This window comes from Artemia franciscana, unplaced genomic scaffold (assembly GCF_032884065.1).
Source record: "Artemia franciscana unplaced genomic scaffold, ASM3288406v1 PGA_scaffold_38, whole genome shotgun sequence".
Taxonomy (NCBI): Eukaryota; Metazoa; Arthropoda; class Branchiopoda; order Anostraca; family Artemiidae; genus Artemia; species Artemia franciscana.
In genome coordinates, this window is record NW_027062676.1 from 737144 (window position 1) to 759002 (window position 21859).

At 34.4% G+C, this 21859-nt stretch overlaps 2 protein-coding genes across 4 annotated transcripts in view; one reads left to right on the forward strand and one right to left on the reverse strand.

The window, feature by feature from the left end:
• Positions 1-9373, forward strand: part of LOC136041820 (putative defense protein 3) — a 38782-nt gene extending 29409 nt beyond the window's left edge. For both annotated transcript variants that reach the window (XM_065726596.1, XM_065726597.1), the window contains exon 4: positions 9238-9373. In XM_065726596.1, the coding sequence (XP_065582668.1) occupies positions 9238-9304 (67 nt within the window). In that variant the 3' untranslated portion in view covers positions 9305-9373. The remainder of the gene's footprint in view (positions 1-9237) is intronic.
• Positions 9374-10619: 1246 nt separating this feature from the next.
• Positions 10620-21859, reverse strand: part of LOC136041817 (poly(rC)-binding protein 3-like) — a 186804-nt gene continuing 175564 nt past the window's right edge. For both annotated transcript variants that reach the window (XM_065726589.1, XM_065726588.1), the window contains exon 10: positions 10620-18078. In XM_065726589.1, coding sequence (XP_065582661.1) covers positions 18000-18078 — 79 coding nt within the window. In that variant the 3' untranslated portion in view covers positions 10620-17999. The remainder of the gene's footprint in view (positions 18079-21859) is intronic.

Genomic DNA, 21859 nt, shown 5'->3' on the forward strand with positions numbered 1-21859 from the left:
ACGTCATATGCGGACAAACACGACGTCACTCGACAGACAGACAGACAGACATAACCCACAAACAACTTATTTTTATATATATTTATTCATATTTTTTTAGTTTTCTTTTTCTCTTTTATTTTTCAGTTTTTTCCTTTTTTTAGTTTTTTTCTTTTTTAGTTTTTAGTTTTTTTTAGTTTTTTACCTTTTTTTTAGTTTTTTTTAGTTTTTTTAGTTTTTTAGCTTTTTTAGGTTTTTTATTAGTTTTTATTTTTTTTGTAGTTTTGCCTTTTTTTATTTTTTTCAGTTTTTTTTTAGTTATTAGATTTTTACCTTTTTTTAGTTTTTTTTAGTTTTTTAGCTTTTTTAGTTTTTTTTCTTTTTAGTTTTTTTTTGTAGTTTTTACCTTTTTTAGTTTTTTTCTTCTTTTGTATTAGTGTGAAATAATTCAGACAACATATGCGGACAAACATGACGTCACCTGATCCACAGATCCACACACAGACAACTTATTTTTATATATATAGATATATATATATTCACAGGTGGGACACAGGGACACAACTAAAATGGCGCGTAACGACATAAGCGCGCGGGGAGGGGGGGGCTTGGGGGGGCGCGAAGCGCCCCACCAACTAGGTGTTGGGGTGGCTATATATAACATATATATATAACAGCCTATATATATATATATATATATATATATATATATATATATATATATATATATATATATATATAACAGCTTAAATATATATATATATATGTATATATATATATATATATATATATATATATATATATATATATATATATATATATATATATATATATATATATATATATATATATATATATATATATATATATATATATAAATATATATATATATATATATATATATATATATATATATATATATATATATATATATATATATATATATATATATATATATATATATGTATATATATATATATATATATATATATATATATATATATATATATATATATATATATATATATATATATATATATATATATATATATATATATCTATATATATAAAAATAAGTTGTCTGTCTGTGGATCAGGTGACGTCATGTTTCTGTGTTGACTGACGTCATGAAATTAGTTGTCGTCATTTTTGCTTTGACGGTGACGTCATTCAAGATATTTAAGACATATGTTCACGTAGAAATCTATTAATGTTTAAGTTTACAATGACTGATGAACTTACCATGGCAAAAGCCGATGAAGATGCTCAAAGAGTCTATGCCAAAAAACTTGCTGCTGATAGAGAAAGTCAGAAAAGAAAGCGTGCCGAGGAACTACCAGAGCAACGCGAAAGCAGACTTGCTGCTAAAAGAGAAAGTGAAAAAAGAAGGCGTGCCGAGGAATCAAAAGAACAGCAAGGAAACAGTCTTGAGGCTGATAGAGAAAGAAAGAACAGAAAGCGTGCCGAGGAATCAAAAGAACAGCAAGGAAACAGGCTTGAGGCTGATAGAGAAAGAAAGAACAGAAAGCGTGCCGAGGAACTACCAGAGCAACGCGGAAGCAGACTCGCTGCTAAAAGAGAAAGTGAAAAAAGAAGGCGTGCCGAGGAATTACAAGAACAGCAAGAAATCAGGCTTGCTGCTGATAGAGAAAGTAAGAAAAGAAAGCGTGCCGAGGAATCACAAGAACAGCAAGAAATCAGGCTTGCTGCTGATAGAGAAAGTAAGAAAAGAAAGTGTGCCGAGGAATCAGAGCAACCTGAAAGTTATCGCCTGGCATTCAGGTACAACCCAGTCGATGATTATAGCTTGAGTAGATGTGTTCAAATCGGGACAATGTCTAAAATTTGTCCCTATTGCAAGGCCTTGAAATTCAATGGTGAAACAATGGGAATGTGTTGCGCCTCAGGAAAAGTTAAACTTCCTCTATTGGCTGCACCACCAGAGCCATTGAAGACTTTCCTTACTGGAACTACGTCAGAATCTAAGCGTATTTTGTCAAAAATCAGAAAATACAACTCAAGTTTCCAAATGACGTCGTTTGGAGCCCAAATCGAAAATCCAGATCAATTTATGTCTACTTTCAAAGTAAAAGGGCAAATTTATCATAGAGCAGGGTCCCTTCTACCATTCTCAGGCGAGAATAATAAATTTTTACAATTGTACTTCATCAGTGATAGAAATTCTGAATTGAATGCACGTTGCGAAATTTCTCCCAACGTTGAAAGGACAATCGTTTCCCAATTGCAACATCTTTTCCACGAAAATAATAATTTAGTGCGTCTGTTCAAAACAGCCATCGATTTGATGCCTACTGATACGCATAAAATTGTTATTTCCGCTGACAAAACGCCTCCTGGCCAACATGTGCGTAGATACAATGCTCCAACTATCGACGAAGTGGCGATCGTTATGGTCGGTGATCAGTTTTTACCTCGAGATATTATTCTTCATAAGCGAAACGCTCAGTTGTTAAGAATTGCTGAAACTCATCGATGCTACGATGCCCTACAATATCCTATCATTTTTTGGGATGGAGCCGACGGCTATCACTTTAATATTAAATTGATGAATCCAGCCACTAACAAAGAAATGAATAAGAAATGCAGTGCAATGCATTATTATTCCTATAGACTAATGATTCGGCAGGATGAAGAAAATTATATTTTAAAATGCCGTGAATTGTTTCACCAATTCGTCGTTGATATGTATGCTAAAATTGAATCAGAACGTTTGCTATATATCCGCCTGAATCAGACCAAGCTCCGCTCTGAACAATACATTCATTTGCGAGATGCAGTTATAAATGACGGTAATACCACAAACGTTGGAAGATTAACAATTTTACCTTCGTCATATGCTGGCAGTCCCCGTCATATGCATGAATATGCTCAAGATGCTATTGCGTATGTTCGTCTCTATGGTCGTCCAGATTTATTTATTACATTTACATGTAATCAATCTTGGGACGAGATACTGCAGCTTTTACTTCAAGGAAATCGGCAGTTCATAGGCATGACATTACGGCCCGTGCCTTCCGGCAAAAGTTGAAATCACTGATAAACTACATTGTAAAACTTGAAGTGTTTGGGTCAGTGCGATGCTGGATGTATTCAGTGGAATGGCAAAAACGAGGTTTGCCACACGCACATATACTAATCTGGCTACATAAAAAAATTACTTCGAACGAAATTGTTGATGTGATTTCCGCTGAAATACCTGATAAAAATGTCGATAAGGGGTTACATGATATTATTGTAAAAAATATGATACATGGACCTTGCGGTGCACTGAACGAAAATTCACCATGCATGGCCAAAGGAAGGTGCACAAAGCAATATCCTCGACTTCTAGTATCAAACACAATTACTGGCAATGATGGTTACCCACAATATAGAAGAAGATCTACTGAAGATGGCGGTAAAACAGCAATAATAAAGAAGCGTAACGGTACCACCATCGAAGTAGATAACCAGTGGGTTGTTCGATATTCCCCGTTATTATCAAAAACATTTAATGCACACATAAACGTTGAATACTGTAACTCCGTAAAGGCAATAAAATACATATGTAAATACGTCAACAAAGGCAGTGACATGGCAGTTTTTGGCTTGCATTCCGAAATCAAAGATTTCGACGAAATCGTACAATATCAGGCTGGAAGATACATAACCAGTAATGAAGCTGTTTGGCGAATTCTTTCATTTCCGATACATGAACGTAGTCCAGCTGTTGTTCACTTAGCGGTACATTTACAGAATGGTCAACGTGTTTATTTCACGGAAACCAACGTGCAATAAAGAGCCCTGAATCCACCGGATACAACATTAACAGCTTTTTTTTCGCTTTGCAAAAATGATTCTTTTGCAAAAAAACTGCTGTATACTGAAGTACCTTCGTATCACACGTGGAATACTAAAAATAAAGTATTTGAACGTCGAAAACAGGGTAAGTCAGTCGACGGCCAACCTACCATCTTCAAAGATACCACGATAGGAAGACTCTACACCGTTCACCCCAATCAACATGAATGCTTCTTTCTACGCCTGCTTTTGGTGAATGTACCCGGTCCGACATCCTTTGAGTATTTGAGAACTGTAAACGGTACTATACATGACACTTACCGTAGTGCATGCCAAGCTCTGAATTTATTGGAGAATGACCAACACTGGGATAACTGCATCAATGACGCGTGCGAAACGTCAACCCCAAGTCAAATTCGTGCATTGTTTGGCATCATTTTAACAACTTGCTCTCCATCAGCTCCTACAGAGTTATGGGAAAAATATAAGTCAAAAATGTCCGAAGATATACTCCATCGAAAACAGTTAGAGACGTCAGATATGACTTTTGATTTTAAATCAGAAATTTATAACTATACTTTAGTTATTATAGAAGATTTGTGCGTACGTATGGCAAACAAACCTCTTCAGGATTTGGGAATGCCTTCACCTAACCGTATCGCTGCTGTTTCGACATGTGTAGAATTGGATCGTGAACAAAGTTACAGTACGAGTGATCTATTGCCGTATGTACAAAATAACATTTCCAAGTTAACGTCGGAACAAAAAGACATTTATGATACGATAATGCATTGTGTCGATAACAACGTTGGAGAAATTTTCTTTTTGGATGCGCCAGGAGGTACTGGTAAAACGTTTGTGATAAAACTGATTCTGGCATCAATTCGATCAAAAAATGATATAGCGTTGGCAATTGCGTCGTCCGGAATAGCCGCAACATTGCTGCCTGGTGGAAGAACTGCTCATTCCGCTTTGAAATTGCCTCTGAATTTGCATTCTACAGAAACTCCCACGTGCAATATTTCCAAATCATCTGGGATGGGTAAAGTATTGCAGCAATGCAAACTTATTATTTGGGATGAGTGCACAAAAAATCGCTCGAGGCTCTGGATCAATGCTTGAAAGATTTGCGAGGGAAGTCGAAACCCTTTGGCAGCACATTAATATTGCTTGCGGGAGATTTCAGGCAAACATTACCTATAATACCTAGATCAACTCCTGCAGACGAAATGAATGCTTGCCTGAAAAATTCTAATTTATGGGCACACGTAAAAACATTAAAATTAACTACAAATATGCGTGTCCGATTGCAAAACGATGACTCTGGTCAAACATTTTCAGATCAATTGCTGGCAATGGGAAACGGAAAGCTCCCAGTAGACTCAATTTCAGGACGTATACAACTACCTGCTGATTTCTGTAATTTAGTGACGTCCAAAAATGAATTGATTGAAAAAGTATTTCCGAATATTCTAAAAAATTATAAAAATAATAAATGGCTAAGTGAAAGAGCGATTCTCGCACCCAAAAATATAGACGTCCACGAAATCAACAATATTGTTTTGACCAAGATTCGAGACCAGGCAGTCCTTTACAAGTCAGTCGACACAGTTTTGGAACCAAATGAAGCGGTTAATTATCCATCTGAATTTTTAAATTCCGTAGATCTTTCAGGGTTTCCACCACACGTGCTACAACTAAAAATAGGCGTACCAATAATACTTTTAAGAAATATAAACCCACCAAAGCTTTGCAATGGCACTCGACTTGCCGTAAAAAAACAATGGAAAACCTAATAGAGGCCACAATCTTGACAGGGCCTTTTGAGGGTGAGGCTGTTCTTATTCCTCGCATTCCCATGATTCCAACGGATCTGCCTTTTCAATTTAAAAGATTGCAATTCCCAATTCGATTAGCATTTGCAATCACCATTAACAAAGCTCAAGGTCAATCATTAGAAATATGTGGTATAGATCTTAATACTGATTGTTTTTCCCATGGACAATTGTACGTTGCATGTTCGAGGGTCGGTAAACCTGACAATCTATTTATATGCACCGACAATTGGACAGCGAAGAATGTTGTATATTCGCAAGTTTTACGCAGTTAATTTGTATTTTGGAACCAAATGAAGCGGTTAATTATCCATCTGAATTTTTAAATTCCATAGATCCTTCAGGGTTTCCACCACACGTGCTACAACTAAAAATAGGCGTACCAATAATACTTTTAAGAAATATCAACCCACCAAAGCTTTGTAATGGCACGCGACTTGCCGTAAAAAAAACAATGGAAAACCTAATAAAGGCCACAATCTTGACAGGGCCTTATGAGGGTGAGGCTGTTCTTATTCCTCGCATTCCCATGATTCCAACGGATCTGCTTTTTCAATTTAAAAGATTACAATTCCCAATTCGATTAGCATTTGCAACCACCATCAACAAAGCTCAAGGGCAATCACTAGAAAAATGCGGTATAGATCTTAATACAGATTGCTTTACCAATGTACAATTGTATGTTGCATCTTTGAGGGTCGGTAAACCTGACAATCTATTTATACGCACAGACAATGGGACAGCGAAGACTGTTGTATATTCACAAGTTTTACGTAGTTAATTTGTATTGTATCTATCTATCTATATAAAAACGAGTTGTGTGTATGCATGTTTGTTTGTTTGTAAAAAGAGCGTTTGCATATGACGTCATTATTAGTACATACGGCTTTGTATATGGACAGACAATGGGAAAGACAAGAATGTTGTATATTCGCAATTTTTACGTAGTTTGAAACACATATATAAATCTATCTATATTCACAGGTGGGACACAGGGACACAACTACAATGGCGCGTAACGACTTACGCGCGCGGGGGGGCTTGGGGGGGCGCGAAGCGCCCCATCAACTAGGTGTTGGGGTGGCGCGAAGCGCCACCCCAACAGCTAGTATATATATATATATATATATATATATATATATATATATATATATATATATATATATATATATATATATATATATATATATATATATATATATATATATATATATATATATATATATATATATATATATATATATATATATATATATATATATATATATATATATCTATATATATAAAAATAAGTTGTCTGTGTGTGGATCTGTGGATGGATCAGGTGACGTCATGTTTGTTCGCATATGACGTCTGAATTATTTCACACTAATACAAAAGAAGAAAAAAACTAAAAAAGGTAAAAACTACAAAAAAAACTAAAAAGAAAAAAAAACTAAAAAAGCTAAAAAACTAAAAAAAAAAACTAAAAAAAAGGTAAAAATCTAATAACTAAAAAAAAACTGAAAAAAATAAAAAAAGGCAAAAACTACAAAAAAAATAAAAACTAATAAAAAAACTAAACAAGCTAAAAAACTAAAAAAACTAAAAAAAACTAAAAAAAGGTAAAAAACTAAAAAAAAACTAAAAACTAAAAAAGAAAAAAACTAAAAAAAAGGAAAAAACTGAAAAATAAAAGAGAAAAAGAAAACTAAAAAAATATGAATAAATATATATAAAAATAAGTTGTTTGTGGGTTATGTCTGTCTGTCTGTCTGTCGAGTGACGTCGTGTTTGTCCGCATATGACGTCTGAATTATTTCACACTAATACAAAAGAAGAAAAAAAACTAAAAAAGGTAAAAACTACAAAAAAAACTAAAAAGAAAAAAACTAAAAAAGCTAAAAAACTAAAAAAAACTAAAAAAAGGTAAAAAACTAAAAACTAAAAAAAACTGAAAAAACTAAAAAAAGGCAAAAACTAAAAAAAACTAAAAACTAATAAAAAAACTAAAAAAGCTAAAAAAGTAAAAAAACTAAAAAAACTAAAAAAAGGTAAAAAACAAAAAAAACTAAAAACTAAAAAAGAAAAAAACTAAAAAAAAGGAAAAAACTGAAAAATAAGAGAAAAAGAAAACTAAAAAAATATTAATAAAGGGACACAACTACAATGGGGACGCCGGGGGCACAGGGGGATATAAATGACGACCGGGACACCGGGACACAAGGAATATAAATGACGCCCGGGACACTCAAAGAGAAATCACAGACTGGAACACCGGGACACAAATGACGACCGGGACACAGGGAATATAAATGACGACCGGGACACAGGGACATAACTACAAAGGGGACGCCGGGGTGCACAGGGGGATATATAAATGACGATGGCGACTCAGGGAATGGTCGATTAGCAATCACCATCAACAAAGCTCAAGGGCAATCATTAGAATCATGAGGTATAGATCTGAATACGGATTGTTTTCCCATGGACCATTATATGTTGCATGTTCAAGAGTCGGTAAACCTGACAATCTATTTATATGCACAGACAATGGGACAGCAAAGAATGTTGTATATTCGCAAGTTTTACGTAGTTAAAAACATATATATATATATATATATATATATATATATATATATATATATATATATATATATATATATATATATATATATATATATATATATATATATATATATATATATATATATATATATATATATATATATATATATATATATATATATATATATATATATATATCTATCTATCTATATTCACAGGTGGGACATAGGGACACAACTACAATGGCGCGTAACTAATATGGCGCGTAACGACTTACGCGCGCGGGGGGGCTTGGGGGGGGCGCGAAGCGCCCCCGCCAACTAGGTGTTGGGGTGGCGCGAAGCGCCACCCCAACAGCTAGTATATATATATATATATATATATATATAATATATTCACAGGTGGGACACAGGGACACAACTACAATGGCCCATAACTAATATGGCACCTTACGACTTACGCACGCGGGGGGGCTTGGGGGGCGAAGCGCCCCCACCAACTAGGTGTTGGGGTGGCGCGAATTTACGCCAGATTATATCTTCTATATATGTAAAAATAAGTTGTATGTATTTTTGTGTTGAGGGTTTGCATATGACGTCTGAAAAATAAAGAAGAAAAAGAAAACTGAAAAAGAAAAAAAAAAGTAAAAACTAGTTCTTATCATGTTCTTTGTGAAATCCATAGTATAACCACCGTAAAAAATGGTAAAGCTGCAGTAAGTTTTTAAGCGGTAAAAGTGCAGTAAAAGTGTAAATTCTTTCTTATAAACCTTAAATCATATGTTGACAAAAATTTTGAAGTAGTGGCAATTTCACAAGCTTAATTTCCTCTGATTGGCTGACCACATTTTTGGGAGGAGCTTCATTGACGACTTTTGTAAAGAGGATTTTTGTTCTATTCTTCCTTGTCTCAGAGGACCAATGCCTCCACCTCCCTTCCGCTTGCGAATGAGCTTGTTTCAAATATATGAAAATGCTGTCAGTGCCGTCAATGTAACAGACAAACTTTTCCAGGTAACAGTTTTGACAATTTCTGGTGAATTGAATTGGGTAACATATTCTTTTTTCTCTTTCAGTGGAACTGTCGTTGAAAATTACAAGACCTTCTGGTCAGGAATTGTGTCTTATCCAAGCCAATACTAAATATTTTGAAAAGAACATGAAAAATTGTATATTTTTGTAAATATATAAAATATATTATATATTTCTGTAGGACTTACTCCTATTTATAGTCTCGTGTTTGTACTTCTTGTTTATTTGTTTACATAAGAAACGGTAAGGCTAACGTAGTAGGAATTTCAACAAACTTTCTTAGAGATTCACTGATTTTTTTTTGTAAAATAAATTTATAAGTTATAAAACATGAGAAAAGAAGCTTGCATTATAGTAGCGAACTTTTTAGATATTTAGATATTTCCCAGCAAAAACCTCCTCAATCGGAAAGATATATAAGAATGAAAGTACCAATCTGGTTTTCAATCTTCCTGACCCACCTTGAATGTTGATTGTTTTTCATTTTTTTTTTTTTTAATTTACAACAATACAATCACAAATAAAATGTTGATATGGAAATAGGGATGCTTTTTTTGGCTGAAATATTTATTAAATAAATAATTTGAATTATTCTATGGAATTCTCCAATGAAATTTAACTTCATCCAAGAAGCGTTGTGAAGGAGGATTTATTTTGCGTGGAAGAATTAGTGACAATACTAAAAGGGTTAGAAAATAAAAAAAAGCCCATAGTGCTGATAGTGGGGTAAATTAGTTTCTTAAATATTGTGTTTCTTAAATTTTAACTCTAATTAAACCCCTCAATAATAAAGGTGATAAGAGTGAACGTATAATTACAGAGGCATTAGCCTGGTTTCCGTAGGTAGAAAATTACTTTGTATGACAGAGAAAAACAGTGTTTCCTTAGTAAGGGTAGAGGATATATCCACCAAATTCTTACTCTTTGATTAACAATTGAGAAGTGCCTGGGTCGTCAGTTTTATAGATTATGAGCAAGCGTTTGATTCAGCTGATCAGCTGATAAGAATAGTGAACATGAAAAGGTGATGTTGAGTAGCGATAAGATCAATCAAATAGACAGCTTCACTTTCACAGGTATTATTATTAGTAAGAACAGTGGGTGCAGTGAAGGTATTAAGAGTAGAATAGCCAATACCCAGGATGTTTTTGACCGTTGAAAAGGCTTTAGATGAATAATGGTTCTTAAGTTTGGGTGCTCTGAAAACTAGAGCAAAATTATATCGATTATATTATATTATATATAATTATATTATGTATAATATAATATAATATATTATATTATATATAAAATTATACATAATTATAGAGAGAAAAATAGAGAGAATAATAGAAGCGTCATAAGCATATAAAAATTGAGCCTATTCCATGATCCATCACTAGAAACTGCATCCCGAGGGGTCCGAAATTTGTAATGTAATAGAGGAAACGTCATAAATATTTTTATTAAACAAATTTAGTCACATCACAGTAGAAATAGAAACGTGAACCACTTGTTAATTTTAAGAAAATATTCCTAAGCCTTATTGCAGTTAGAATATTGAACACACATATACTCACCTTAACAGATCTCTTATGAAATCAAATTTAAAGTGCTTAGGTCCGGAAGGTCTGTGAAAATATACTGATTTAAATTGTAAAGGTAAGATTGTCAGCTAAATGTTGAGTTTAGCAACAAGAGATAAATAATTTATCTTTAATCTTTCTCTAAAGCTTTAAATGGCCCAGTTCAGGGATCAATTAGGACTCAATCAGCCACCTCAAATAGCACGCTAATGAACAGACTAAATCAGACCAATCAGGCCTAATCATCAGCTTTCTACTATTTTAGCCTGGATAATCTCATTTAGAAAAACAGCTATTTCAAATGCTAGCTGAGCTAATTCATGCTTTTCATGGACTCTATGATTTATCGAGATCTGTCACAGAAAAAATACAAAAAGCACACGATATGTGCAAAAGAAAGACACATTGGAAGATCAAAATTCAAAAATTTTGGCACACTGCCCTGTACAAATGCATAGTAGAAGCCCTAAGACAAGGCTATTCCATGCGATATAAATTATAGATTGTCGTATGCAATCCTCACAATAGTGATGGGTCTGTCACGAGAAATATGCTGCACTTTTTACAGATGACAACAATCTGCATGCAGCAGCTGCATAGTCAGGAAAAGGGTCGAAGTGGTGCACATTATCTCAAGATTCACAGAAATTTGCTACTATCAGTGAAACCAACGGTAATTTATTTGATGTTTCGTATATGGTACACGTCAAAGAGTATGGGTAAGTTATAAACGTGGAAACTGGTGCTAATACCAACAAAAAAAACACCAACGCTATTTAGCGTTTGGTGTTTTGGCATTTTTTTTTTAGCGCAATAATAGAGCAAAATTAATTTCATTTGCAAATTTACTGTAGCAACAAGTGTGTGATCTCAGAATTAAAAAAAAAAAACAATTAAAGAGCTTGAAAAAAAATTAAAATTCCAAAACACGCGAAACGCAAGATGGTAATTTTTTTTTCTTTTCGGTAGTAGGTCAGTTTCCACTCTTACAAGTTGCCTTTACTCTTTGGTATATCTAGTAAAAAATTCTAGACTCTTCCAAAAGATGAACTTGGTTAGGCTACCGACATAAAAAATAACGAACAAATAAACTCAAGGTCAGTCAAAGCCTGGAGATAAGATCAACCGTTACAATGTTAATTTTCGCATGGTTCCGTTTATAGCTATTCTCGGATATCTATAAACGGCAACTAAACCATTCAGACGCCAACTCAGCCAATCCTGTTAGGCAAATATTGGAATGACTCTAAAAAGGCCTTAGCCTTGGTCTTGAATTTGATACAAAGATCAATTTTTAAATGTAGTTTTTAATATACTTGAGTAGGGAGAATTTTCTTCATAGACTTTATGACAAACTTGTCTACATCGACTCCAAACAAATTATTTAGTACTAGCCAAATACCCTGTCGGACGATAGGCAAAAAGAATTTATATTCTCCTGTAAATATTGAAACCCAATTCAGCATGATTGCACAATGGAAATATACTTGCTTCAGATAATTTAACCAATGTCAGATCAATATTCTCAGAGACTGATTGGCTGGAAGTTACGGACACTTACCAACTGTATAAAGCAAAATTCAATGGTGAAAATAACATGGTATCATTTTCTTGGAATAAGATTCAGTCAAGCATTGTTTTAACCTGGTGAAGTAAAACGCAGAATTGGTCAGATTGTTTCTCTGAAAGCTCAGACGTGAAAGCTGCCTAAAATTTCCTAAAGTACGAAGTTTTTTTTACGGATAATCTATCTGCTATGACCTGTATAAGTCGTTATTTTGGATAAAATCCACAAGGAGGGACTTTCACTTCTAAATATTTTCCTTTTTCAGCAAAGTTATCCAGACAAACTTAGAAAGCTGGTTAGTTAAAGTTATAAGCTTTGCAATAACACAGACTTATTATAAACAAATCCTCTGTCTGTTTTTATTTATATTGGCAAGTTTCAGTAACTCCAAGCTAATCATTAGTCTGAAAACAACGATGTTACTTTATCCAGCAAATACCTAAAACGAATATCTCTCCAGTATGCGATCAAAGTCTATGTAGGTATCTAAGCCCCATAAGAGGGTTATGGACGAAGTTAATGGGGGAGGGGAATCACCCTCTAAAGTTCCAAGGTGTCAGCAGGCAGCAGCAACACTTTGGAATCTAGCTTATGTTTATAGTTTAACTTAGCTGTGCGGGACCCAGCGATCGAATCATGCTGCAGCAATGCACTGCAGGGCCGACGCAGGGACCTTAGTAGTCAAGAAGCGTCGTTAATCTGATACAATACAAATACAATTAACTTAGCTATGTGTCCACATTTGCCGGCACACTGGACGATATTGTCGGTATATTCTTTATATCCCCCATCCAAACTCAAGCTGCGCCCATTAAGAGAGTATAGATTTATTTTTTATTTTTTTAATAAATGTCCTCCCTAGGGTGTGTTGCTATTTACTTTATAAACAAGATCTATTAAATATGTCGATTAATCTCTGCTTTTATTTGTTAGTTTTTCTTATTTGAAAAACTGGATATTGCCAAATTATGTAAATGTCATTCTGGATTGTTTGAGATTCCCTTCTAAGCTCAGCGATATTAATTCAGTTTATATTTAATTATTGATACCTTAACTGACCTTAAGAATTTCAAAACTATACAAATTCAATTAAAACAAATAATTATTGAAGGTAGTGAAATCAAAAAAGGAAAAAATTCATCATTTGAGAAACGGCAAAATTAAAAAAAATTGATAAATTAGATTTTTTTTTTTTGTAGTGAAATAAAACATATTTTCAAAGTCTAGTGCTTATTTCATGAAATTGACAAAAATAGCTTGTAGTAAATAAACGATAAATCATCACGGTGAATGGCTTTTTTCATAATTCTCGAAAACATTTCACCATGAATAAAATTATAAAAAGTTCCTTTAAAAAAAAAACATGATATACACTTAATATTTGAATCTAGTATTGGTGAATAAACAGCAGTATTTAAATAATTAGGTTTTCTCACCTTTTTCATACACAAAATAAAAGAAAATATTCTTTTTGACATAAGAGAAAACATTGATATAAATATGATCAAAGCAATAGGGTCTAGGTAAAAAAAAACATTATGAACAAGCTTCTTAACACTAAAAGCGAGAATTTAAAACCATCTGAAAAACTAAACAAAAAAATTGATATTACTCACGTTTTCCAAATGTATAAAGAAGAAAATAATATCAAAATCACACGATAACTTATAAAAAGATGAATACATCATAAAAAGCCAAAATCTAAAGCCAAACATAATAACACCCCAAACAATACTAAATAACTAATATTTAAAACAATCCTACTTCATTGAGCAACTAGGATAACTCCAAATACATACAAGTTCATTCATCCTTCTTTGGCCATCATTACCATATCACAACATGTTAAAATCCTTAAACTCAAGGCGAAACTCAGGAAAGCTTGAATCTTTGGCCAAGAGTATGTACCGAAACATGATTATCTGACCAAACGTGTGTACCGAAACATGAATCCCTGACCAAGAGTATGTACCAAAATAAGTTTCCAATAATCTTTCCTTTGGATTGGCAACCGTAAACCCGCAATTTAATTTCCTCCGACAACCGATAAAAACCTAATTATATTTGATAGCCTAACAAAAGTTAGAGACTGGCTATAATAAAATGATTAGACCTTGAATACAGGCTATATGTTTACAGAATTCGACCAATCTTGGTAATCTATTATTCCCGATGATATTTCCAAAAGATATAATAACTTTCCATAACAAACTTACATCGCGGGGCTTAAGCATGTAAACTAGTTTCCTATTGTTTGATTGGCCAATAATGGACACCATTATATAGTTAAATTCCGCAACAAAGGGCAAGACTTACTTACAAAAGTGGAAACTGTTGCTAGTAACAACAAAAAATTCTCAGCACCATCTAGCGTTTGGCGTTCCAAGGCATTTTCGAAAGCTTTGTAATTGTGTTTTCTTAGTAACTCAGATAAGAAATTTATTACTACACTGATTTTAGCAATTACACTAGTTTTGGTTTGTAATTACGCTATAAATGCTAAGTGACTCCAAAGGCTAGATGGTGTTAATTCTTTTTTTGTCGATACTAGCACTAAAATCCTCTCTTGTAGGTTGACCATACTCTTTGGTCCGTAACACGAGCTTTGTAGGCATCAATTTTAATTCTAAAATAGTTTTCATTCGACATCGCGCAAATATTAACAAAATACTTTGAATTCTAAATAAAAATAAAAAAACATAACTACCTTAAATAAAAAAACTGATAAAAATATTGCAATTATGTTTCGTTAGTTTCCACTCGAATATCAAACAACAACAAATTATCGTGCATTGGAAGAAACAACTTTACTAACTGAATAAAAAAAAAAATAAATACTAAAAGGCCATCGTCATTCAAACCTAAACCATAAAAATTAACACTAAATCTAGACTAAGTAAAGTCCCACAGCAAATCTTATTAAATAACTGACTAGCACATAATGACAAAGAAGTTGTCATAAAAAATAATCACGATATGACAGTATGAGCTAACACAGGATCTAAATACGTTCCGCTTTAAGAGGGTATGAATTCAGATATAATTTGAAGAAAACATTAAAATAAAATGTATTATCATTTTATGCTAAGAATAGAATATCAATCCTACTGCTGGCTATCCAGTCTTAAATTTTATTCTTATTTACTAAAATTTAAGGTGCGGTTTGCGGGAAGAGTAAACCCTTCGTAATTTTGTGAATTTGTTATATGAATGACCAAAAGATACTCAAATATATCAAGTATCGAAGATACTCAAAATATAGCTGCAACTCAATAGCTTTGACTTCATTCATCAATAACTTTAAATTTCGCCATGGTTGCAATTCCACAGCTGCTAAAAGGGCTTTCAAAAGTACTTGACTTCATTGCAAAAGTGAACCAACTCGACCAAACTTGGTTTAATTTCATGTCTTTTACCGAGAATTTATCATACTGCGGAGGTGAGTGAATTTTTTGTAACTTAGCCTCGATAGGCTGCATTATTAACTTTTACTAGATTACATTATTCACTTTGTTTTATTCTTATTTATTATCAAGTTTTATTTTAAATCATCAATAATGAATTAATAGAAAAAAAAATCAATAGTCAAAAATAACGTTGCATATGTACTTCACCCATTTATCTTTCCATTGGCAACTAAACCAGATTCTGGTTGCATGCCGTATTTATTTCGATATTAGTCTAGATAGTGTGATGATGTCAATAAGAGTAGAAAATCGAAATGCACTCTATATGTATTTTAGCTTACGACCCCAGAGTTGTTCCTTTTTTTCGAAAGATCATGAAAATAATACCTTCAAATTAAAAGGAGTTTACAAAATATATATTTTCCAGTTCTGACCGTTTTTTTTTTCACAAAAATCGTACCTTCAAGCTAGAAGGAGTTTACAAAAATTATATTTTCCAATTCCGAGCGTTTTTTTTTTTTTTTTTTTTTTCACGAGAATCATACCTTCAAGATAGAAAGAACTTACAAAAAATAAGTTTTCCAGTTTCGAGCATTTTATTTCACAGAGATCATAATTTTAAGTTAGAAGGAGTTTACAAAAACATATATTTTCCAGTCTCGAGCGTTTTCTTCACAAAAATCATACCTTCAAGTTAAAGGAATTTACAAAAATATATATTTTCCAGTTTCGAGTGTTTTGTTCACAAAAATCATACCTTCAAGTTAGAACTTTACGCAAATATAAATTTTCCAGTTTCGAACGTTTACTTTTTCAAATAAATCGTATCTTCAAGAATTTACAAAATATACATTTTCTATTTTCAAACGTTTTTTTAAGATCAGAATAGTTTTATGCTGTGTTTCAATTGTAAAGCCGTAGGTTTGTCCGGTATAGGTCGGTCTCATTAGCCCCCAAGAACATTGCACCCTTTAACCTTAACCGTCATACTATTTTTAAAGTTGCGTAATAAATGAAGTAATATCATAATAATTGAGGAACTACAAATCTATGAAACTAGCGTTATAAGACAGTCCTCATGACTTGCAATAACTGACAGATGCAGGAGGGCCGGGGGATCCTGGGCCCCCTAAGTTTTTTCGACACCCTCTTTCCCTTTTTTAGAATAAATTTGTCAGTTTGGTCAATTATCGGAATATTTATCACATTGCCCCCCCAAGATTTTGTTTATTGGCACCCTTGTCACATTGGGTCCCCCCCAAAAGTTTGTCCACTAGATCCAGCCCTGCTTACAATTATCTCAATAACATCTATTGGTGTTACTTTGTCGAATGATCTTTCTAAATTTGCAAGCCAAAGAGATATCAAACAATGTCTTTGTTCGCTGTTTTTCATTTTTAACATGACCTGTAAATTTGAAATTTTTTTTGCACAAAGCCAGGAATTCAGCATGTTCTGGCATTGTTTACTGGTCGCAGTACAGCAAAAACGAAAAAGTATCCCAACAGTCTACTTAAAACACCTGCTGGGAGGAAACACCGTTGTTACGTTGGGGGCATCACACTCATAATTATAAAAATTAACAAAATAGCTGATGGCTATGTTTATTTAAGGTAGACTTCAGAAAAAATATGTTCGGTCAGTTCACCCCCCCCCCCAAAGAAAAGTTAACATAAGTATGTATTAACAGCTGAAATTCAAATTGAATAAACCTAGTAAGCTATTTACTTCGAGGCAATAGGACATTAATCAAAAAGTAAAAGAGCCTTCAGAAAAAGTCTCCGAGATGTTTAAATTACCATCACTTTTAATTGAATGCACTGACTAGGCAATCTCAAGCTTAAATACTTTGGCTGTCCTTCACAAAATAATGACACTTCCTCAGATAGAGGGAAAAAATAATCACAACCCAACATGCTTATTCTCAACTATAAAGTAAAAAACATTTAAAATAATTTAAAAAGGTCTTTCATTTTCATAGAAAATAAATTCTTAAGGATTGACTAAAAAACCGTAAAAATGATCAGTGCTTCTTTTAAAAATTGTAAAAAGAAACAAAAAATGGTTAAGAAGAATACTGAGTTTCACTTGCAAGCGTCACTTTCAAATAAAAAATAAAGTCTTAAAATGAAAAAGAGTGTTTCCGAGAAATGCAATTATACCCCAATAGGATTCATACCCTCTTTGTCTAATCTCACTTGCTAAGTAAATGTTCTAAGTAGCATCCAATGAGATCTCTCAGCTGGTAAGTTATTGGAACCTTCTGATCACTGGGTCTTCATAACAGCTGTAGGAGCAAGAAATGGATACCCAGCCATGCCCATTGCTGCAGTTTCTAACGCCAATCTAAAATAAAAATTTAGATATAGAGCGATAGATAATTTTGCTCAGTATCTATTGTAAAAAAGCTCCTCATCTTTATTATTCATTTTCACATAGAAACCCTAAAAGTTTCGTACATAAGTAGCGAATAAATTACTGTTAACCAAAAACTGACAAAATCGATACAAGACATCAGAGTATATAGAAGAACCATTATTAACGTTAAAAGTATAGATCACAATCTAATAGTATAGAGTGCACTAACAGCCTAAATTTATGAAGGATACACCGCTTTGGACCGGTGCTTTTGCACTACTAGCTGAGGATCTGAGAGATACTGACTTGTACTTGTGGCAGGAATCAGGCGTTTCTACCTTACCCGGTATCAAGGATCTTCAAGACTTGTTTGAACTATATAGTGCGGTCTTCTGTCAGCTGTTTTGCAAATGGAAGCCATTGAGTTTTTCATCTGTGACCGAACTTTCTGAACCCCCAATAGGTTCAAGGTCTGATTTAACCAAGTTCCATCAGCTTTTCCACTGTCCTCCTTGGTGTCTCTTCCATGAGCTATGTGACTCAGCTAGAAGGATTTGGCGAGGCAAGTACTCTGTTGGCCTCCGTAAGACATGGCCCAACCATTTCAAACGACGCTTCTTGATCGTGATGGCAACGCATCTCTTGATACCACAGGTTCGTCGTATATCCACATTTGATATGCAATCGTTCAGATTTAACCTGAGGACGCTGCGTAGACAGGTATGCTCAAACACCTTAATTACATTTTCATGTAGCTGCTTCACTGACCAAGTTTCACATCCACGAAGAAGGATTTTTCGAGCCAAAGCCAGGTAGACTCAAACTTTAATGGTTACACTAATTTCACGCTAGTTCCACAACAGTTTTCTTAGGGAAGCAAAGACCGCCCGTACTTTCTTCAATTGCTGTTGAATATCGGCGTCAGAAGATCTATCAGTACAAAGATGGGCGCCAAGGTATGGGAAGCTTTCGACTTGATTCAACGGTACTTGGTTTACAGCTAAAGAAATAAGATCAGCGTGATTTATTTCCAAAAATCTGTCTTCCCTGTACTGACCTTCAAGCCAATGCGATCTTCCCAAGTAACTACATCATCAAGCACAGTCTGAGCTTTCTCTGGGTCCAAGAGGATTCCGACATCATCAGCGTACCCAAGTGAATGGTTCTATTCAATCAGAACTCCTGGATGAGAAGATAGTGTATTTTCAAGCCCCCAATCAATACAGCAGTTAAACGGAGTTGGAGACAGGACGCAGCCTTGTTTTACTCTAACCTCAACCAGAAATTCTTGAGTCTCTTCTCCGTAAACCGAATTCGGCTCAAAGAACCTTTGTAGTATGCTTTAAGCAGTACTGCAAATTTCAGGGGAATTTCATCATTTTCTAAAATTTACCAGAGTTTTTGGCGAGTGATCGAGTCAAAGGTGGAAAACAAGTCTAGAAATATCAGAATCAGGGGCAAATTACGCCTTTCAAACTGCTTGATAATGAGGTGCAGTGCAAAACACTGTCAATGCAGGCTCTACCAGGACCAAAGCCTGCTTGATTTTCACGAGTTCTTTTCTCCCTTTCCCCCTTGAAGCAGAATAATCCCAAAATTTTTTGCTGCAATGTCAATTAGACTTATTTCCCGGTAATTTTTGCATTCAGTTTTATCAGGTTTCTTGTTAAAAGGGAGAATAATTGATGTCTTCCAATCCCTTTGGAAAGTGTTTAGCCTCCATACTTCGTCGAAGATACCAAGGAGCTACTCCGCTGTAATCTCAGGCACTGTTTGTATATTTCTAGGGGAAGACCACATTGGCCTGGGGCTTTGTTGTGTAAGAATGCCTCATTATTATGCTTAATAAATTTACTTCTTTTTCGTAATTAAAAGCCTAAATTTATGAAGGATACACCGCTTTGGACCAGTGCTTTTGCACTACTAGCTGAGGATCTGAAAGATACTGACTTGTACTTGTGGCAGGAATCAGGCGTTTCTACCTTACCCGATATTAAAGGATCTTCGAGAATTGTTTGAACTATATAGTGCGGTCTTCTGTCAGCTGTTTTGCAGATGGGAGCCATTGAGTTTTTCATCTGTGACCGAACTAGAGAAGTACTCTGTTGGCCTCCGTAAGACATGGCCCAACCATTTCAGTCGACGCTTCTTGATCGTGATGGCAGCGCATCTCTTGATACCACAGGTTCGTCGTATATCCACACACATTGGCCTGGGGCTTTGTTGTGTAAGAATGCCTCATTATTATGCTTAATAAATTTACTTCTTTTTCGTAATTAGGTTTTTTGGGTAAAAGTTGAAATTTTTACTCAAAGATTTCAACTTTTACCCATGAAATTTCGTTAAAAAAAGGACGTCATAAAGAAAGATTTGAAGGAAATGGGAACTTGCAGGGGGGGGTGTAAAGTGGGAGGCTTTTAATAGATTGGGATGAAGGAGGAGCATTAGCTGTTGAGTTGGCCTCAGACGGCTTGGTGCTACGGTTAGCTGTCAGTAGTACTAGTAGTAGTATGGTCCAATGATCGCTTATTCTTGCTACGAGAAATAATTAGTAAATACCTTGTTTTGAGTTGAACTGATAAATTTATGTCTAATCAATTGTGGTTATTTAGAGTTCTTAGCTCACCTTACAAGCCTTTAATTTTATTTCTCGCATCCTATATGACATACTTTGACTGATCAAATAAATCTTGAAGTAATAGCAATCCCATTCATGACCTCATTAGCAGAATTTACCTTCCTTGATATTTTGGATTCAAAGAACCACAGAACTGAGCCTTAACTAGTTATTCAAGTGTAGTCTATCAGAAATATTATGTAGTCTTAAACTTTCCGATAAACCTTTTTCCTTGGTAACGACACCTAGTTAGTAGAAACAGCCTCCTTGGATATCTGCAACACACACACACACATCATACCAATCGATTCCGATAGAAACCATTCGAAAAACTTTATTCAATAGCACGTGACTGAACATTTTCCCCTCTTTTCATTCTTATCAAATTTAACATTAAAATCTAGTTGTCACAAAATTTTTAGTACCAATACGAACTAAATCGCCTCAGTCAATCTCGTTACCAATTTAATCGGTTGTTTTCTTGAGAGCTTTGGGTGACTAATTTTATAAATATAGATAAATAGTTAAGAACGAGCGTTTTGTAACACACGTTACCCAAAGTCATACTTAAGGCAACAAGCAGACTCAGATTCTGGTCCTCAAAAGAGCGCATCCTTATAGTTGTTCTTTAGGGCCTTAATCACTTTGAGTATTTCCGCTGTTGTTGAGGTGGCCAGCTAGATATTATATGGTTCTTTTTCAACACAAGGAGGCGGGATAACCAGGAATTGATGACGGAGATTGGTTATGTGATGTTTGAAAGCAATCTTTCCATCTGATCAAACGCTCCTTTCGTTTTATGTTTAGGGCCACTCATCTTTTTCCTATGCCCTTCGACTATTGACAGGGGTCTGTGTAGTAATCCCATGCGGTCCTTTCATTTTCATTTGGCCTAGGATCTCTTCATTATTTTCTCTAATCACTGTTTTGAAGGTCTCCCATATTTGCTCTGGGTTACCGTTTTCTTCTTCATTTATGGTTAGGGCATTGAAACGGTTTGTTAGCTCCATGTTTAGAGTTTGCCGAACTTCTTTATCTTGCGGCTTACCAATGTCGATTCGGGCTCACGGTTTATTCTTTCTCTGAAATGCAAGACGAAGCAGGATTTTCGGAAGCGCTAGCTTGTGACCGGACCCTGATTTTGAGCTTGTG